This window comes from Corythoichthys intestinalis, chromosome 9, assembly GCF_030265065.1.
Source record: "Corythoichthys intestinalis isolate RoL2023-P3 chromosome 9, ASM3026506v1, whole genome shotgun sequence".
In the NCBI taxonomy this organism is placed as follows: Eukaryota; Metazoa; Chordata; class Actinopteri; order Syngnathiformes; family Syngnathidae; genus Corythoichthys; species Corythoichthys intestinalis.
The window spans coordinates 47,949,752-47,966,437 of record NC_080403.1 but is presented as its reverse complement, the minus strand read 5'-3'; the positions used below and the strand labels follow the sequence as shown (position 1 = coordinate 47,966,437).

Below are 16,686 nucleotides of genomic sequence, written 5' to 3'. Positions count from 1 at the left end.
TTGACTTCGTAAAAACATGGCTTTGTGTTGAAATTCTGAAGGGTTCGGCTAATGAACCTGTGAAACTCGTGGGGTTCGGTACCTTTAGCAAGGTTAAGAACCACTGCTCAAAAAGTTGGGAAACACCATTTTCAAAGATTTGACACTGAAGCACACTGCACTGTACAAGTGTTTATTTTTGATTTGCAAAACATCAGACAAAATAATATTACATAAACACCAATTTATAATAGAAAAGAGATCTTTGAGGGAAAAAAAGAGACTAAAGATAAAATTGTCAATAAAATAGCATTTAGATGATTTAAATTTTTCTGGTAACTACAGCCAAGCGTGACCTATACATTAGGCCGTTTGTGGCGAATAGATTTCATCAGTATGCGCGCATTATATAAGATTACATTAAGTGCTTTTGTTGGTTTAGGCATTTTTTTTAATTGAATGTGGCATAATTTGGTTTCACAATGCAGGATTAGAATTCAATGCCATGTTCATAAGTACTACATAAAAGGTCAGAATCTCTCCAAGTCCCAAATGAAGCTGAAGAACATGTGTCCCTGCAGTCAAAAGGTCATATGGCACACAGCTCAGGGTAAAAGTCGCCATAGCAACAATGTTCCTCTTATTAAAAAACGAAGAAAAAAAAAAACATTATTTTATTCAGTGTTTACCTGAAGCAGTTTGACATGAGTACAAAAAGTGAACTCTCTCCAATGAGTACCACTGGGGGGGACACTTTGGACCATGCCTGCATTATGTAGTGTCACTAAATTGGTGAATATTAAAAAAAAAAAAAGAACAAAACAAACCAGCATTGCATGTATTATGTACTAACAATGACGCGCCTCCTAATACCCCTCATCAGGCCTAAAATGGGGCCGCGTATGACACAGATGAGGAATTAAAAGTACTACAATATGCATATAGTACCAAATGGCGCTAACACACCTCTCATCGTGAACAGTCGTTCAGACTCTTTCCTAACATGCTACATCGCCTCAGCAAAAGTTCCTGGTTTGCCTCCTAAAAATTGGCTTTTAAAAGTCTACACACCCCTGACAAATTACCATAAGGGGCCCAAAAAAATTGTAGACACGTAGCACGGTCAGTACAGTACTTGCCAGAAATTCTTGCAGCTTCTTCTCAACATCATTCATTTTCATGGGTTCGTTTTATAACTACAGGTACAAAAACTGACAAATATAATTTTTACCTATTTGAAATAGTAGTCAGTGCAGACCTGGTTGCTTTTCAATGACTATCTGATTTTCCTGACAAGAATTTCCAAAAGCACTAAATGTACCCTTAGAACACAGTGATGCCAGTCAAGTAGGAAAAAAAAATATGGCACAACAGCAAATTGTCTAGAAGAACAGAGATGAAAACAGCAACATTGTAAGTGTTACAGGATTTTCTGGCAAGTCAGATCTGTATCCTACATGTGATTTGCATATTTTCACTTGGTTTTCCTTGAATTAAAACCATTTTACATATATAAAACTGTACTTTTTTTTTGAGTATCATCATTCTATTCTCTATGGCACTTGCCTTTATTAGCATCACGAGCTGGAGCCTGTCCGAGCTGACTTTGGCCAAAAGGAAAGGTACACTCAGTCGTGGCTGGAAGTAAGCCAAGCCAACATTTCTAACAAAATTTCTCAGTAGGGCCGAGAACCAAAAATGGTATTTGACATTTGGCAAAATGGATTTTGCCATGTGGCATTTTTTTTGCCATGTAGCAAAATGGATTTTGTCAAGTAGCATTTTTTTTTGCCATGTGGCAAAATGTATTTTGCCATGTGGCGTTTTTTTTTTGCCATGTGGCATTTTTTTGCCATGTGGCAAAATGGATTTTGCCATGTGGCATTTTTTTGTCCATGTGGCATTTTTTTGTCCATGTGGCAAAATGGATTTTGCCATGTGGCATTTTTTTGCCATGAGGCACAACGTATTTTGAAATGTGGCGTTTTTTTGGTATGTGGCAAAACAGATTTCGTTTTGCGGCATTTGTTTTTTGGGGTAGAAAGTCACAGCCGCACATGTTTTTCTGCCATTTAATATGAATGGAAAAGTTGGACATGCATAGCCGTCAATGGCAAAGCCTGACTTGGTTGCCAGTTGAATGTCAATGCGCTGTAATGCTAAGTGTATGGTCAAAAATCACAGCCAGACATGTTTTTCTGCTATTTAATATCAATGGAAAATTTGGACGTGCATAGCCGTCAATGACATAGACGTGCATGGCCTGCAAAACTGCCATACACCCCAAAAAAATGCCACATACTAAAAAAAAAAAAAAAAAAAAAATGCCACAAACCAAAATCCATTTTTCCACATTCCCAAAAAATGCCAAATGTCAAAATCCATTTTGCCACATGGCAAAAAAATGCCACATGGCAAAATCAATTTTGCCACATGGCAAAGAAAAAATGCCACATGGCAAAATCAATATTGCCACACGGCAAAAAAATGCCATATGGCAAAATCCATTTTGCTACATGGCAAAAAAAAAATGGCACATGGCAAAATCCATTTTGCCACACGGCAAATACCAATTTTCGTTCTCCCCGTCTCTCAAATTTCTGTCCCCACAACCCCAAATTTTAAAAGGAGTGCATAGAGCATGCCAAGTTTGCCAAGAAGAGTGTAGCCTCTTTCTAGCCAGTGTGAGCCCGCTGGTGCAGGCACAAGATTTGATATAAAACAGAGTATTTTGTGCGCTGAGAAAAAAAAAAAAATAGGCAATGCCAAGTATGAGAAGATAAGAGTACAATGGAAAAACAAACAAACAAAACAAAACCATTAACGACTTCATTAGCTGGACTCTCCCAAAATCTGTGAGATATCTCTGAGGTAATCATTGAAGTATGACTAATTAGACAGCAATAAATACCAACATGAATACAAATATTACATAAGTAAAAACTGAAGCAAATGCTAAAGCAAAAAATTTGAGCTAAAAGAGGTAGGTATTTTCTCTCTCAATTAGGTTTACTATGGTGTACATCCATTGTGGACACTCCTCATCTGAAGAACTACATTAAGTTGATTCCATTACAATCCCTGTCGTAAAGGCGGGAACGAAAACACAAGAGAACACGTGGGAGAGGGAAAGACTTTTACAAGTGTGTTACTGACAGGATTTGTAATGGTTAGAGTTATATGAACAACCTTTCAAAAGAGCAAAATGTGAACTGTAAAGCTTGCTGGTGATAGTGTACCAAGATGTCCAACATATATTACAGGTATTATTTGACGTCGCCGATGTTGAGTCGAGCGCAAATCTCAACTAAGACGGACGCATGTGGTTGATCTTCGATGCAGAAAGATTTACAAGGTCCAGTATTTTAACAACCACAAAGTTATAAAGGTTTGAAGCAGCTTTTTTATGGTGAAAACAAACAAACAGGAAAATCTTGTGTTGGTATGAGGGCATCTAGAGATATGTACAATGCGTCGTAGTAATGAACGCCAACTTTGACATCACTTCCTCTAGAACAGGGATCATCAACACGGCTGCTGTAGAGTACCACATGAGTAACTTACGGACCAAAAATACTAGAGTTGTTCGATATTGTCAGGTAGCCGATAAAAGCATTTTAAAATATTGGATAATATAGACATTGGTTTTGGGCCAATATGCATGTTGCCTTCAAAGTGAATGCAGATGCCTATTACCTTTGTACAAGGGCTGGTCACAGCCTAGCACAGCAGTCAGTGGCGCGGGAAGTGGGGTGCTGAGGTTACTTCAGCACCCTCTGGTGTTGGAGAGAAAAAAAGTGTTTTGGTAGATTTTTTTTTCTTTTGTTAAAAATAAATAAAATACATTGAAACAACAATGTATAACTTTGGGGATTACAAAGTTTTTTTGTTGTTGTTGTTGTTGTTGTTAACATGGTCACCACCTGACAGCTTGTTTGCTACGAGGTCACATGGGATAAGGCGCTACTGGAATGGAAAAGTTTACTGTTGACAGAGGACGCCTTAACATGGCGCAAAAACAAATTAGCAATTTTTTTCTTTCCAAAAACAGCAAACATTTCTATAAAATTCAGTTGGAGATCAAAAATGAAGCTGATTATGATAGTTAATAATCGTGCTAGTGCTGCAACTATTAATCAAATAACTCCAGTAATTCGTTTAGAAAAAGGCTTCAAATCAAGTTTTGCTGCTTTGAGTATTTATTTGGTGTTGTAATGGTTTGTTTTGAAATTATTTGCATTGTTTTATTGATGTGGGTGGATACACTGCCCTCTAGTGGCAACAGTGAATATGACATATCTCATTTAACATGGCTGAATCCAGCTGCTCCCTGTAATGGTCAAAATAAGGTAGGTTTTTGTTTAAGCTAATGTTTTTTTATGCATTTCTAATTTAGTTTATAGGTGTATTTAGCCATTTTCTGTCAGAATATGTGTTTAAACGATTTGTTAAGAGCTTTGTCAAAAAACAAAACAAAACAAAAAAAAAAGTTTGCATTTTATAGCATTAACGTTAGCGGAATTTGCTGTGCAAGTTAGCTAATTGTTCGTTTGTTGTCCTGAGATCCTCCTTCATCAATACCGTTTGAGGCTAAGATTTTTCATTCATTCATTCAATTCCGCATAGTTTGAAGAAAAACCTGGGAATTTTATTATGTATTCGCTTTTAATGCTCTTTTGAAAGTGCAATCTTATCAAGCCTTTGTTTTAAATCTCCTACCATCTATTCTGCAAGGCATTAAATGTTTATTCCAATTGCTCGATTATTCAAACTACCTAGTTGATAGATTAATCGACTACTAAAATAATCGCTAGCAGCAGCTCTAAATAGTACGCAGCAATGAAAATTTAACTGCTGACTAAGACCGTGGAGAACTTCAAATAGCTTGCATTGTAGCCATATTACTGGGTGTTGTTGCTGTTGGCTGTCGCCGTGCAGAGCACTTTTGGATATTCGTGTGCAATTTATTTGAGTGTTGCGAAAAGTGGATGCTAAACCGAAGCGTATTGGACCTTTTAGTTTTCAAAAGTGTTTGTGTATCGTTGCGCTGTCTACCTGCGGGGATTTGCATTATAATACACGGGCACTTTTATTTCCAATACAAAAACTCCAACACACACTGTAGGCGAACTAGAACGCTGTCTTTATAGTAGGAGTAGTAATAGTATGTAATTTATCCAGCATGCGTGTGTACTGCCATTGGTCACTTCATATATGCACAAAAGCGGGAGCGTGACAAATTTGGACTGAAACGGCTGTTTTTGGATGGGGAAAACTACATCCTCAGCACCCTCTGCTTTGAGATGATTCCAACGCCCCTGACTGCGGTTATGCTTACTGACCATTAGATGTCTTCAAACTAAGATGCCTGGGATTTTTTATGTGAGCAGACCATTTGCATTCATGGTGCAAAAAAATTAATTAACAATAAATGATTGGAAAATAATGTTAAAGTGATCCACGGATAGAAAGGCTTGTAGTTCTTAAAAAGATAAAACTTGAAACCCCTCTTGAGGTTTTCGTTTTTATACGATTTGCAAAATTAGAATAACTAGTAGGTCGCCATATTTGTTGACGTCACAGGGTTACGCTGCCGGGCTTCCAGACTATGACTCTAGCGACATAAACATGACATCTGTTCAGCCCTTTCAATTTGAACCCAAGAGGAACATTAATGAGCATGAAAGCACTGTCGATATTTCACAAAACGAGCAGCAAAAGCAAAATGACCGGGAAAGACGGGATGAGACAAGACGAGAGTAGGGGGAAAAAACTGTTCCACATAAATGTGCTACACCGGCAAAACGTCCTACAAGAGGCGAATTTGACACCCAAAGGAGCACCTTGCGCTTTCAGCTTGGTTTGTTTAGATGCATACAGACAGAAGACACTAGAGATGCCTTAAGAAAATATTTAAACGTAGTAATATCAAATAAGGGTTTAAATATGCTACGTGACTTATGTGGTCAACAGATCAACAATCAGCTTTAAAGCAGACAAGAAAACACAATGCTGAAAAGTATGAGAGGGAAACGAGAGTGACAATCTACGTCAGCACCTCGCATGTCCATAAAACATGGCGCCCTCCTTAGGTCAAAACATGTACTAAATATTATAGATTTTTAAATCAATGTCAATATTTTATGTGCTTCTAGTAAGATATTTTAGTCAACGAGAACAATTGTGGCTTATTAGAGCCTATAAGTGTTTAAGTCCGAGGTTCCCTTTAAGTCCATTTCCGCATATATCAGTGTGATATTGGTATCGGATTTTTGCAGTTGGACAATATCAGGACATCGGTAAAAACAGTTATCGAACAACTCGAAAAAATACTGTAGCTCACCCGTGATTAAACATTGTTATTTTCTAGTAATATTGTAGAAGTGATTATTTGAAAATGTAAACGCTGGCAGATCTATAGAAAAAAAGTCTTAATTATTGATATTTATGCTGTTTGTAATTATAGTGTTGAATCAAAAAATTAGTATTCACATAAAATAAGTACAGAATGAAATTATTAAATGTTTTTGAGCAAATTTGTGGTGTCTCAAGTGAGCATCAAACTGGTAGCCCTTTGTGTTAATCAGTACTCAAGAAATAGCTCTCACTTTCACAAAGGTTGATGACCCCTGGTCTAGAATTTTCCCGTTCAGTTTCAGAAAAATCCCCACTGATGAACCTTCTAACCCTGTTCTTGAGTGGCGGGACGTCACCCTCTGGCACTTGCACATTCCTCAAAATACTCAAACAGACAAACCTACAAAGTAGTATTACGGCTGCACTGAAAAGAAACTAAACAATTAAGTCCTAACGTTACGACTCAAGTCGTGATTTTAAAAGGAAAAAAATACTACCAGAGAAAATTGGTATTTTGAGAGATACACAATTTTGAATAAATGAGTATCAAAACTCCCACAAAAACTTAAAGGCAACAATGACATTTGAGATAGTGAAGATCATTAACATTTCTTTAAAATCAACACACAAAAATTGAAATGACAACTAACCTCGCCACATCTTCTTGCTCATAATGACTTTTTTGTTGACTGTGTTGCCCGAAATTACTTTCTTTTCAGTGTCACCTTAATACTCCTTAGTACAAATCAACACTGCAATTCTATCTCAACTGAAAACAGAACAATACCAGAAGCAGGGCTACAGTACATACAGACTCAAATATATAGAAAACCCTCAATAGGTCAATGTTGAGAGAACAAAAAAGTTATGTATACGTCCATTACCTATCCTGACATACGCTACAAGCGAGTGGTACTGCCTAAAGACACTAGAACCTCACATTTGTGGATATGAACGTACTATGAGCACGTAGGTTTGCATACTGTATTGGAGATAATTCTGAATAAAATTCTAGAACGAATACAAAGTCATTACATTAAGAGGGAACCATCATGTACTGAATTCCCATCTGGTTGGATTGGCACAAGTTACCAACAGTAGAAATTAGACTAAAGCCACAGTGACGGAAAATGGTCCTGCTGGTGAGTCAGTTTAGGCTGCACAGCTTAAAGCGAGTGTGCTCTAAGGAGCAGCAAGATGGATCCAAGAGTCGCCCTGAGATGATGTCACTGGAAGCAAAATAGATCTGGCACAGTAAGCCTGCATAGCCAATCACAAAAACTTTTCGCAGATGTCAACAGTTGCTCAAGGCAAATCTTCTCTGGTAAAATAGCTCAAATGCCACGTTACGGCCGAAAGGCCTCTTATTGAATTAGACTACACTTGACAGGAAAGGGACTTGCGCTCATTTGTACGACCGACCGACCGACCTAAGAACATGTCAGTCGATCGATATTTTAGACGTACAATCAACATTCCTAAAACTTAAAAATACATCAATTATCTCATGTGCACCTTCCTACAATTACACATAATCATAGGTTATCGACAGGAAGAGAATGTTACAGTGGTATGAAACAGAATCTGAACCTTTTTGTCAAAATCACACAGATGAAAAAACAGTCTGCTTTACTAAAACCACCCAAACATTTCATATTTTAATGCGGATAGCATGCAAACAATGACGGAAAGGGGAAAAATAAGTAAGTGAACCCTCTACCAAAGGAGACAAAGAGCAATTGAAACCAATTTTTTCCAAACAATTTAAGTCGGGTGTGTGCTCAATCACTGATGAGTGGTTTGAAGCTGCCCTGCCCACTATAAAACAAACACCTGGTAAGAATTGTCTTGATGAGAAGTATTGTTTTATGTGCATCATGGCTTGGTCAAAAGAGCTGTCTGAAGACCTGTGATCAAGGATTGTTGATTTGTATAAAGCTGGGAAAGGATACAAAACCACCTCTAAAAGTCTGGATGTTCATCAATCGACAGTCGGAGAAGTTGTCTACAAATGGAGAGTTTGGCACTGTTGCTTCTCTCCCAAAGAGTGGCCTTCAACCATAAATGACGGCAAGCGCTCAGCGCAGAATACTCAGAGAGGTCAAAAGGAACCCTGCAGTGTCTGCTGAAGACTTACAGAAATCCCTGGCACAGTCCAATATCTCTGTGCACACATCAACTATGTGTAAAACTATGGCCAAGAATGGTGTTCATAGGAGGACTCCACGGAGGAGGGCAATGCTATCTAAAAAAACATTTTTGCTCGTTTAATGTTCGCAAAAAGGCACTTTGGACACTCAACAGAAGTTTTGGCAAAATGGACTGATGAAACCAAAGTTGAAATGTTTGGGAGTAACACACAAGGTCATGTGTGGAAGAAAAATGGAACAGCTCACTAACATCAACACCTCATCCTCACTGTGAAGCATGGTGGAGGGAACATCATGATTTGGGGCTGTTTTGCTACCTCAGGGCCTGGACACCTTGCAAAAATTAATGGAAGAATGAATTCAAAAGTTTATCAGAATGTTTTGCAGAAAACCTGAGGTTGTCTGTTAGACAGTTGAATTTAAAATAGGATAGATGATGATGGATTATCCAAAACACAGAAGTAAATCAACTTCAGAATGGTTTCAGAAGAACAAAATACACGTTCTGGAGTGGCCAAGTCAAAGTCTAGACTTGAACCCCACTGAGGTGCTGTGTCATGACCTAAAGGCTGCGATCATCCCAGACATCCCAGGAATCTGACTGAACTACAGCAGTTTTGTACATAAAAATGGGCTAAGATTAGTCCTGATTGATGTGCCAGACTGATCTGGAGCTACAGAAAGCGCCTGGTTGAAGGTATTGCTGCCAAAGGGGAGGCCCACAAAATATTAAATGTGATGGTTGACTTACTTCTTATTCCCCCTTCTGCCATTGTTTGCATACTATCCTCATTAAAATATGACAACCTGTAAATGTTTGGGTGGTTTTAGTTAAATCAGACAACTTTTTTTTATCTGTGTGATTTTGACAAAGATCAGATCAAATTTGAATGTGATTTTATGCAGAAATGTGAGAAATTCCAAAAGGTTCAGATACTTTTTCATTCCACTGTATCAACCAATAAACTAACCAACCAAATATGAACCAACTAACATATCAGAAGTCAGCACAATTTCAACAAACCAGCAAAAAAGAGCACCCTCTTAACCACTTGCTTATTTTAAAGTGTTCTGAAGCTATCCAAACTTTCATGTTGGACTTCACATAAGAACAGTCTGCTGACGATGGCAGGCTCATGGCTTAACAAGTGAAAATTGGTCACATACCAAACATCACTGACAACATTGGGTAGATGTTGAAAGCCAAACGAGCCCAGTCAATTCTTATTAAAATCAATACTAAATTCAAAAGGGCAATATTCTAAATAGCATTTACAAATGAGTTTAAATTACTTTTTAAAATTCTCCTGCATTTACATGTTAATATTAACATTACATTTGCTTCAGAACGGTACAATTGATATTTTTGCATTATGTCTTCTCAACACAACAAAAAATAAGTTAGTTTTAATTTCAAAACTGTATAATATCAAACTATATTCTGATTTTCTTATCGTAAATGACGTTTTCCTTAAAATTACAGGGCTTCATTCTTGCAATATTTTCTTTCTTTTTTTCTTTTTTCCATTTCAAACAGACTTATTACAACACTACAACAAACACTCAGAAATCATAATTCAGATTTTTCCCCTCAGATAGCTTTACATGACCAATCTTAATAATACATGACTACTCTATTGAATTCTCATTATAACCTTACAATTAGTCTGTAGTTTTCATTGTGTACTTTACCAGCTTCTTTAATGTTTTTCATGTTAAAATATTTTACAGGTCCAACGTTAATAAAATCCTGTTATAAGTACCCTATTTACCGGACTATAAGTCGCACTTATTCCAATTTTTCGATGCATTTTTATGCATTATAAAAGATATCTGTCTGAATTTTGGGGGGCTTGAAATGGATTAGGGCATTTACACGAAAAACGCGGCTCTACTCAAGAGAATTTTCAAGTTAAGAAACTACTTCCAGAACTTAAAATATTGCAGAGGTACCACTGTACTAGGATACAGTGTAATTGCGAATCCACTCAGTGGGTGGCAGTTGCGCTCACCTGCTCAGAGTATGCACAGTATTTTTGAACCAAATAAGAGCACACAGCAAAGAGCACTGGAAACATGAAGAGCTAAGACGAGGAAATTTGACGACGCGTATGTAGTGTTTGGCTTTTGGCTTTGACTTTTGATACAATGGGAGATGAGGAAAGACAAGTCTGTTTACTGTGTCTAAAAATGTTTCCAGCGGACAGCAGGAAGCCAAATCAATTAAGATGTTACTTAAAGACATTAGACTCCAATCACATTAATAAGCCGCTTGATTTTTTTTCAGCGAAAACGTGCCAACAATTGTCCCGTTTTGTCAGTGTTACATCAGTGAACCAGCGAGCACTGTTAGCATCATATAAGGTGGCATACCAAGTTGCTCAGTGCAAAATAATCCTCCACCATAGCAAAGGAGCTGATACTGCCTGCAGCAAAAATATAAACTGTCCCTCTGTCCAAAGACACTGTCGTTTTTGTTCTATTAATTTATGTTTTTCGCACATTGTCCTCATGAGTTAAATGTTAATAATTAATTTGGATTTAGTATTATGTATTGATTTTTTCATTTTTAGTTTGGATGCAAGTTAAATTCAGGAAAATTGATGCGCTTTAATGAAACACTTGGAAGCTTTTCAGTTTTGTGCAATTTTAGCAACTCCGGTGGACAGAAGCGGTAGTGTTTTGCCTTAATGAGGACTGCATTTCCCATGATGACCAGCGCACACCTGCATTGTTGGAAAATCATCAATCAATCAAAAATCAATCTCCCGGTCGCCTACAGATGGACTAAACAAAATTTCTGTTTCCAGCGGCTATGTGAAGGATGAATACTAATAAGGTAAAGAATCAAGTTGTGGCTAAATAACAGCATTTGACGGTGAACAACCATATGGCCTAGTGTGGCAGGTTTGGGGGGTATAGGGAGCACGCCAGCGAGTGAAGGCTGGGCCAATGTTTATTCTGTATATCCTGGTTGCCTGCCTTTTTTCCTCCTCAGACAAAACTTTTTGTCTCTGGTTGCTCTGCCATCTTTGCAGAATTTGCGTTAAAGCGTTCCACTTCGACTTTGGTCTTTATAATGAATGGGGAAAGGGGGAAGTGACGCATGCTGTAAGGCAGTCAGCAAAATTGTAGTTTTTTTGTGTGGCAGGAACTCTCCTCAAAGTTAAATAGTGCCGGTGAAAGCAATACAGACCTCCTCAAGATACAAAAGAGGTGTCCTTCGACTAGTTTTGAGTCGACATATTATCACAAAAGTTATGAAAATATTTTATAAAGGTTGAAAAGTTAACAAGTGTTGCTTTAAGTCTTTTCTGTTACAAACAAAACAATGTTAATAAAGTTCTACTTTGTTGTACATTGTGGCAGCAGAGAGTTGGGGGGGGCGCGCGAAACGTTTACGTCAGAAACAGAAAATAACTGAGAAGCACTGGATTTTTTTGTTCAAATACTGAAGATGAAGACTTAAATGGATTTGGTAGTGATTTGGAGTGAGATCAAGAGTTTTGCTTATCGTTAATCTGAGTAACTGTAATATTTCCAGATACCTAGTTAACACTATGTTCTCTGTTTTAATACAATTATAATGTATAATGCTTGTGATTAAATAAAAGGACCTCACAAAATTTGACTTATACTCCAGTGCGACATATATATATGGCGGAAAACACAGACAAGACTGAAAAAGCAGTTTCTGCTCTTGCACTCCTCTTTAAAAGAAACTGCTGTATTTTAAGCCAAAACAACTGTTGTGTTTGATAGAACAATATGTCTATATGCTGCCATAGCAGATTCATGGCGCATTAAGCTCCCGGACAATTTTTAATTTGTCCGTTTTACCCTGAAACCCCCTGTTTACAGACGTCACACAACCGCTTCTGTTTCAACCAAGCGATATAACCAAGGTAATTAATTATATTTATTACTCAAAATGTTTGTCATTTTTATCTTAGAATCGTTAATTGATGTCTCATATTTCGTAAAAAAAAAAAAAAAATCGACTTTAACATTTTTTTCGCTCACATATTTTAAACTTTTAAACAAATTATGTCGCAATGAAAAAAATGGCGTGTGTAAAAAAAGTCACGGATATCTACCTCATAACTATCGCTTGATTTTTATTTTTTGTTACTGTCGCATTTTCTCCGATATGTTAGATCAGGGGTCCCCGAACTACGGCCCGCCTCCACATTTGGTCCGGCCCCTTGACAATACCAGAGACCATTTTTGATTTAAAAAAAAAAAAAAAAAAAAATTTAAACCAAGGTAATTATATTTATTACTCAAAATGTTTTTCATTTTTATCTTAGAATCATTAATTGATGTCTCATATTTTACTTAAAAAAAAATAAACGACTTTAAAAAATTATTCACTCACATATTTTAAACTTTTAAACAAACAACATCACAATGAAAAAAATGGTGTCTGTAAAAAAGTCAGATATCTACCTCATAACTATCGCTAAATTGTATTTTTTTTTTTTTTTTTGTTACTGACGCATTTTCTCCGATATGTTTGATGATAAATAATCGATCCAAACAAAGAAAAATTGAAAAGAAACGTTTAAAAGGGTAAATGTACGAAAAACAAAATCTCGGCCACTCCTTGATGTCTGGGATTTCTGCATCGCGACCCTTGTTATTATGACCATGATTCACGCATAAAATCCCCCAAAAATCCAGCTGTGGCCATTCACAGCTGTGTCTTGACACTCAGTGATACATGCTACAATGAGTTTTTGGATCGAAAAGAGGTAAGTACGCGATAATATCTCGTTAAAGTCATAGGATCTGCAACTCTGCTCTCGCGTGCTCTCACTTCCAGATAGGGTTTTGCTGTTTAATTTTTTTTTTTTTTTCTAAATGCCCTCCTGTTCAAAATTTTCTTCCCCCAGAAAATTGAGATTTTAAGCTTTCCAATGATGTATCACACATGCTTATCTGACAATTTTGAAATTTGGCCAAATTGGGGGTCTCAGAGCGGAACTTCAAGTCACCTGAGTGTTTTCCGCCGTATGTTTTTTTCCCCTCTTCACTGTGCATTTTTTGGGTGGTGCGACTTACAGTCCGAAAAATAAGGTATATAAAATATAACCTGTACTTCCAATGTTGTTTAAGGTCCAACTCTGGAAATATCACATCTGGTCTACCTCTAGGTTGAGATATTACTATTGTGAAAATCAGTTTAGTAGACGCAGCTGACACACAGGCTGCACAATACTCATGAATATGGGGGCAGGAGGGAGGTGCTGCCCACCATTATGACCAAACCTCGACACCTCCAAGACGTTCTAGACAATTCAGTTCACTGTCAAAAATGAAAAGGTGGGATAAGTACATAGTTGTGAAGCGGCTTGCAAAGCGCACGCAGTAACAATTCTTGGAATTGTTTTAGAAAATTTCTTGCCATAAAAAAATAAAAAATAAACTCTGGAGCCTTTTCTACACGAATTCCAAATATGGTATGCAGCTATATATTAACAAGTCAGGTCTCCTACATAATGCACTATTCCAGTTAGATTCGGCATTTAGCCCTTTAAAATCTGTGATATATAGTATACAGGCTTGAATAAATGGTGATATAACAGTGCTTAGGATACACATGGTAGCAATTAGCTATTTACAAGGAATGGGCTATATCAGAAGTTAAGCTTCTAATGAAAAACTAACTAAAGCGCAATAAGCCATAAGGTTGGCTCGGTTTGATTGACAGTTAGCAGTTAAAAAATATAGTAGCTAACACATTTAGTGGTCGATTCTCACCTCCAAAAACCAAGCAAACCAAAATCCAATCTGCTAAATGACAGACTACACTCTGAAATCTAAACCTAAATACTGACCGTTTTCCTTCATGGGCAGTGAGGCTAGTCAGAAAAAACATACACGTTAGCATGTCGCGGTTTTCCGAGACGGTGGAGGACCATACCTTTGGTGCGAGATGAAAGGTTGGTACATACACTTCCTTGGAGAGAAGCAGATGACCATTAAAATAAAAATGATAAAGTAATGCACAGGCACTGATATTGATATCAAATAAAACGTTGTCCGTCCTGTATCTAAAGCATCCATAGAGGTGATAGAAATATAAAACAACCCCAGTAAAAAAAGAGGTAGCTCAACGGAATGGCTAAATGAGTAACTGAGTGTGGTTGTTGTGCACTGTGTGCGTACACAATATGTCCAGGCATTTGAAGCAGCGTTGATTTAAATAGACAAAAAACACTGTAAAGAGGCAGAAGTATGCTTAGCTTAAATTGTACTGAATGTAGTTCCCTTGTTTACTGTCACTCAAACATCTGCTTGCTCTCCATATGGACTCCTTGAAGACACACACACACGCACACACGCACACACATATGCATACACGCACACTTGCTGTCCATCCAGGATATCTTCCTCATTATCTCTCTCCTCTGTTTTATACCCACATAGCCACCGTGTGCCCTTAAGAGACCTCGCTGCCAAACACCTCCAGCACCAGTGGGGTGAGCTGCATGCTATGCTCGGGCTGGAAGGAGAGCGAGCGGTACTGTTTGGAGTGCTCCTCGTTGAGGCTGCGTAGGTCGGCCAGTTTCTGGATCATTTTGGCATAGAGCAGGCTCCCTCCGGGGTGGTTGAGCTGGATGTAAGCCTGCAGGGTTACTGACAAGCGGTCTTGGAGGGCTTCAATCCGTGTGTGGTCTTGCACTCCTGGGCGGTCTGTTGGGAAAAAAGATTGCTTGGTGTAGGCTATAGTAATTCCAATTTTTTGGGATGTTATTAAGGGATCAAAAATGTCATGTTTTGAGAGTTACAGTGGGGCAAATAAGTATTTAGTCAACCACTAATTGTGCAAGTTCTCCCACTTGAAAATATTAGCGAAGCCTGTAATTGTCAACATGGGTAAACCTCAATCATGAGAGACAGAATGTGAAAAAAAAAAAAAAAGAAAATCACATTGTTTGATTTTTAAAGAATTTATTTGCAAATCATGGCGGAAAATAAGTATTTGTTCAATACCAAAATTTCATCTCAATACTTTGTTATGTACCCTTTGTTGGCAATAACGGAGGCCAAACGTTTTCTGTAACTCTTCACAAGCTTTTCACACACTGTTGCTAGTATTTTGGCCCATTCCTCCATGCAGATCTCCTCTAGAGCAGGGATGTTTTGGGGCTGTCGTTGGGCAACACGGACTTTCAACTCCCTCCAAAGATTTTCTATGGGGTTGAGATCTATAGACTGGCTAGGCCATTCCAGGACCTTGAAATGCTTCTTACGAAGCCACTCCTTTGTTGCCCTAGCTGTGTGTTTGGGATCATTGTCATGCTGAAAGACCCAGCCACGTCTCATCTTCAGTGCCCTTGCTGATGGAAGGAGATTTTCACTCAAAATCTCTCGATACATGGCCCATTCATTCTTTCCCTTACACAGATCAGTCGTCCTGGTACCTTTGCAGAAAAACAGCTCCAAAGCATAATATTTCCACCCCCATGCTTCACAGTGGGTATGGTGTTCTTCGGATGCAATTCAGTATTCTTTCTCCTCCAAACACGAGAACCTGTGTTTCTGCCAAAAAGTTCTATTTTGGTTTCATCTGACCATAACACATTCTCCCAGTCCTCTTCTGGATCATCCAAATGCTCTCTAGCGAACCGCAGACGGGCCTGGATGTGTACTTTCTTCAGCAGGGGGACAGGTCTGGCAGTGCAGGATTTGAGTCTTTGGCGACACATTGTGATACTGATAGTAGCCTTTGTTACTGTGGTCCCAGCTCTCTGTAGGTCATTCACTAGGTCCCCTCGTGTGGTTCTGGGATTTTTGCTCACCGTTCTTGTTATCATTTTGACACCACGGGGTGAGATCTTGCATGGATCCCTGGATCGAGGGAGATTATCAGTGGTCTTGGCTTCCATTTTGTAATAATTACTCCCATAGTTGATTTCTTTATACCAAGCGTTTTACCTATTGCAGATTCAGTCTTTCCAGCCTGGAGCAGGTCTACAATTTTGTCTCTTGTGTCCTTCGACAGCTCTTTGGTCTTGGGCATAGTGGAGTATGGAGTGTGACTGACTGAGGTTGTGGACAGATGTCTTTCATACCAATAATGAGTTAAAACAGGTGCCATTAATACAGGTAACGAGTGGAGCCTTGTTAGACCTCGTTAGAAGAAGTTAGACCTCTTTGACAGCCAGAAAGCTTGCTTGTTTGTAGGTGACCA

The 16,686-nt window shown here is 38.2% G+C and overlaps 1 protein-coding gene across 3 annotated transcripts in view; it reads right to left on the bottom strand.

Moving 5' to 3' along the window:
* Window positions 1-4,555: 4,555 nt before the first annotated feature.
* The window catches only part of LOC130921213 (vitamin D3 receptor B), a 110,772-nt gene continuing 98,641 nt past the window's right edge, over window positions 4,556-16,686 (bottom strand). For all 3 annotated transcript variants that reach the window (XM_057844847.1, XM_057844848.1, XM_057844849.1), the window contains exon 10: window positions 4,556-15,185. In XM_057844847.1, coding sequence (XP_057700830.1) covers window positions 14,932-15,185 — 254 coding nt within the window. In that variant the 3' untranslated portion in view covers window positions 4,556-14,931. The remainder of the gene's footprint in view (window positions 15,186-16,686) is intronic.